Source organism: Babylonia areolata, chromosome 22 (assembly GCF_041734735.1).
Source record: "Babylonia areolata isolate BAREFJ2019XMU chromosome 22, ASM4173473v1, whole genome shotgun sequence".
In the NCBI taxonomy this organism is placed as follows: domain Eukaryota; kingdom Metazoa; phylum Mollusca; class Gastropoda; order Neogastropoda; family Buccinidae; genus Babylonia; species Babylonia areolata.
In genome coordinates this window covers 6,463,204-6,468,203 of record NC_134897.1, presented here as the reverse complement: position 1 = coordinate 6,468,203, position 5,000 = coordinate 6,463,204, and the positions used below count along the sequence as shown (strand labels likewise).

At 45.1% G+C, this 5,000-nt stretch overlaps 1 protein-coding gene across 1 annotated transcript in view; it reads left to right on the top strand.

The window, feature by feature from the left end:
• Positions 1 to 5,000, top strand: part of LOC143297208 (uncharacterized) — a 30,704-nt gene that overhangs the window by 25,400 nt on the left and 304 nt on the right. Inside the window, exon 2 of the mRNA XM_076609420.1 lies at positions 2,754 to 5,000. This exon is cut by the window's right edge and continues 304 nt beyond it. Coding sequence (XP_076465535.1) covers positions 2,754 to 3,683 — 930 coding nt within the window. The 3' untranslated portion in view covers positions 3,684 to 5,000. The remainder of the gene's footprint in view (positions 1 to 2,753) is intronic.

The following is a 5,000-nucleotide window of genomic DNA, read 5'->3' as shown; positions in this document are numbered from 1 at the left end:
CTCTTGCGCTCGCTTCGTGTGTGTGTGTGTGTGTGTGTGTGTGTGTGTGTGTGTGCCGTGGAAGATGTGATACGTAGACTAGAAATGAGTGTGTGGAGGAGGGGGCTAGAGGAGGTGCAGGGTAATGTGTGTGGTGTGTGTGTGTGTGTTGGAGATCATGTACGTTTATATGTATTTGACTGTGCTTTCATATCTGTGAAACTGCATGTTCGGTGCATATCTGTTATGCATGTGTGGGTGTATATGTGAATGTGTGTCTTCATGTTTTACATCTATTTGCTTATATATCATTTATTCACCCCCTTTTTTTTTCCCCAAGGCCTGACTAAGCGCGTTGGGTTACGCTGCTGGTCAGGCATCTGCTTGGCAGATGTGGTGTAGCGTATATGGATTTGTCCGAACGCAGTGACGCCTCCTTGAGCTAGTGAAACTGAAACTGAAACTGCGCTCGCTTCGCAGTTTTACTGTTTACTCAGACGAGATGACTTCGTGTCGTGGGAACATCAACTGTTGTCCTTCGATACTACACCACACTATTCGGTGCGCAGTACATTATGATATTCGCACGTACAGACATTACAATTTTGCCAACTAATTTTCTTTGTATTGATTGTCACAGAGTGACATATGCTATAATCGTCACAAAATGACACATGTTGCAAAATGACATCTGCTACAATGACAATTTCAGACAGCGTCGTGGCTTCCATGCAGTCCAATTTGAAAGAAAAAAACAGCAGTTTGTGAGGATGAAGCCGATGGCGTTCTGTCGTCATTCTTATCTTCGTAACCTTCACTTCAATCCTAATTAGATGATAAGCACTGCACTTTACCTGACTCACTTTGATTAACAGTGAACAGCAGTTCGAGCACAAGTGTTAGAGCTCCGTGAGAGGAGCTGTTACATGTATCCATTAGATGGCGCGCTAGAGCGAGGACCATTCCGAGTGATTCAGTGTTGTTTAGGAGGAAGGTGGCAGAATGGTTAAGACGCTCAGCTGCCAATACAGAGAGTCCGTGAGGGTGTGGGTTCGAATCCCGCTCTCGCCCTTTATCCTAAGTTTGACTGGAAAATCAAACTGAGCGTCTGGTCTTTCGGATGAGACGATAAACCGAGGTCCCGTGTGCAGCACGCACTTGGCGCACTGAAAAAGAACCCATGGCAACGAGAGTGTTGTCCTCTGGCGAAATTACGTAAAATGAAATCCACTTTCATAGGTACACAAATATGTAAGCATGCACTCAAGGCCTGACTAAGCGCGTTGGGTTATGCTGCTGGTCAGGCATCTGCTCAACAGATGTGGTGTAGCGTGTATGGATTTGTCCGAACGCAGTGACGCCTCCTTGAGAAAGTGAAACTGAAACTGAAACTCAGTGTGGAACAGCCTTTAGGGCCACACTTATATACCTACTTTACCTCCTGGGCGAAAACCAATCTCCTGATGTTTATGTTGGCTGAGCTGCTCGCAGAAAGGACAACACCCACATGATGCCTGCAAAGCTTTCTGCGTAGAAAAAATGCCAACAATTCGTCTTTCATACAAATATTTACTGATGGATCCATATCGTACAAAGAAGATGCTTCAGCTATGTCCTGTTCGTCTGTCTTGAGTTCTGCTTTCTCGAAATATATCGCTCAACGGTTTATTTTGGGGAAAAAAATCGTCTATTAAACAAACAACGAGCACACATGGAACTGATGCCGCACACACACACACACACACACACACACACACACACACACACAGACACACAGAGGCACAGACACACACACACACACACACACACACACACACACACAGGCACAGACACACACACACACACACACACACAGACACACACACATACACAGACACACACACATACACACACACACACACACACACACAGACACACACACACACACACACACACACACACACACACACACACACACACACACACACACACACACACACACACACACACACACACACACACACACACACACACACACAAGTGCACAGTATCAGGGTATCAGAGTGGGCGGAGGACGAGCAAGGCACCCCCCAAGGCCACGCTCTATCTAAACACTTCTTTATTCGAAATAGATTGGAAGTGACACGAATCGGATGACGTCATGATTATTTCCCCAGAAGTGAGTGGTCATAAATTCAGAGCGCACTGATGCTCAGAGTGAAAACAGAACACCCCCCCCCCCCCCCCCTTGGTATGTCTGTTCTGCCAGTCTTTTGGAATACAGCGGGTACAAGTTATCCAGAGAGTGAGAGAGACAGATAGAGACAGAGACACAGGCTCCAGACAGAGAAGGAGATAGAAGGGAGAGTCATTAGAGGGGCAAGTTGACTTTCAGTTCAATTATTGGATGGAAAAGTTCACATCCAAACTAACCTGATATATATATTTTAGAATTATATGAACCTGAAATAGCACACACATAAAAAAAATATCTCAAAATGGTTTGATACCAAACACATTCTTTGATTTCTTGTCGACTGACACATTTTTAGCTGAACAACTAACCATTTCCATTGTTTGGTTTCTTGTCGACTGACACATTTTTAGCTGAACAACTAACCATTCCATTGTTTGGTTTCAGAAATGCAATCAGTGTTTGCCCATGTTCAAACTGCATGATTTGTTCAACTCATATTAAAAATGTTTATCGTATATAGCCTATAACTGCGCTCTCAAAAGGATCAGTTATCATAATTAGTCAGGCAGACAATGACACACAAACTCTCTGCTTTCAGCTGAACAACTCCACGTGGAGGGACGAGGCAGCTCTCATCACCAGAGCTCGCCAGAACACTGTACTGTGCATCCTGGGCTTGATCTTCAACCTCACACTGCTCCTCGTCGTCTGCCTCGCCTCGCGCCTGCGCCGCTCTGCCAAATACCAGCTGGTAGCCAGCCTCTCATTGGCTGACCTGCTCATCGGAATGATTTACCTCCCTTTTGACACATCCGTGGCTTTTCACAGAGGCCAGTGGATATACGGCTGCAGTCTGATGTTCTTCACGTACGGTCTGCAGGAGTTCGTCATGCCCACCATCGCTTCACTGACGCTGTCTGCTCTGTGTATTGAATACGCCGTCACCATGCTACACGACGTGACTCCGGCTATCAAGAGACGAGTGGTACTTGTGGGTGTGTTGTTGCCCTGGTTTCTGGGCAGCTTGGCTCTGGTGCCTGTGTTCCTGAAGCGTTCTTTGGTGACGAGCGATTCTTTCACAGAGCCCTGTGTCCACAAGGAATGGAGTTTCCCAACCATCGTCGTTCTGATAGGGCTGTTCGGTTTTGTGCCTCTCTTGTTTCTAGCGGGATCTCTGCTGTTCATGTTCCTGTCTCGATGCTGCCGGCCTGCTGACGAGAGAATGGCCGTGAGGGCTATCCGGGCCAGGAGCCATGGCATCGTGCTCACCCACGAATACACTGACACCACTTTCGCCTGCCTCATCTCCATCGTCTTCAACCTCCCCTTCTTGCTGCAGTTTTCCCTGCACGTGCAATGCGGGGACACGTCGTGTCACACTTCTGAGCACGTGCTGCACGTGCTGGACGTGTTGAGAGCGGCAGAGTCTGTGTTTTTCCCTGTTGTGTGGATGCTGGGTTTAGAGTTCCGCCATGGCATGCTGACGTCATGCAAGTGTTGTTACAGAAACTGTGGTTGTCGGTTTTAAAAGCAGGTATATTGGAGCGAAAGACGACCGGTGGATTCTGTGTATGTCAAGCTTTTGTTCAAATCCTGATCGTTTTAGGATTCTTATAAGTTGCAAATAATAGTACTTGAAGCTTTTGGTTACTACAAGGCTATCAAATAAAAACACCAACATAAAAAGGGAGAAAAGGAAAAAAAAAGAAAAATCTCCACAGAGAACAAGTGTGAGTTTGCATTTGCTCGTTCCCATTTTGAATAGCGGGGTATTGTATTACTCTTTTGTTAAAACACATTTCTCTGTGCGAAATTCGGGTTGCTCTCCTCAGGAAGAGCGCGTCGCACTATTTTTTTCTCAGTGCATGTGAGTGTAATTTCCTATCAAAGTGGATTTTTCTACAGATTTTTGCCACGAACAACCCTTTTATTACGATGGGTTCTTTTACTGCGCTAAGTGCATGCAACACACGGGACCTCGGTTTATCGTCTCATCCGAATGACTAGCGTCCAGACCACCACTCAAGGTCTAGTAGAGGGGTAGAAAATACGGGCGAGTGTGGGAATCAACCCAGTGCCCTCAGATCCTCTAGCTTCCCAGGCAGAGGCGTTACCTCAAGGCCACCACTGGACATAGGATACCATTTTATACACAGGATTCCATAGTGTAGCCAAGCACTCTTCTCACTAGCATTCCCCTACCGCACTTCAGCCTGAAACGTAAACCAGATGATAAACAGCTGAGACAGAAATGATCACTCCGCCTTACACTTTATAGTTGGGCTTATGAAGCACGCTGTACACATTGTATACGCTGTACACAATATAACTGATGATATCTAAATCGCCCTTACAGACAATCCTTACACACAACGTACTTACCACATGAAAAAGGAATCCAAAGTTACCTTAGGGATCGATCTTCTATTTTAGTTGTTTTTAATCTACCTCTGCCTGGTCTTCACTTTCTTCAGCTTTAGAGTTATGCACGCGTGTGAATGACTGGTGTGAAAGCGCTTAGATTTGTCTCTGCACAAGATTCAGCGCTATATGAATATTATTATTATAATTTTGTCAATGTTAAAAATATATCGTGTATATGCATAGCCAACCAACATTCTACATTCTCATGAGAAATCGGGGACTTGTCAATGCTCCTTTCGTTGCAATAAGTCATGTGTAATAGGCATACTGGTGCCATATTTTAAAGGAATAAATAAGAGACCTGCTGATATTTATCAAATTGAAAATAATTATTTTCAAAACAGTTTCTTGTGATCGCTGTGTTGAATCACATATCTGACACATTGTGGACATATGTGTGTACTCTTACCTGTTTTTATGT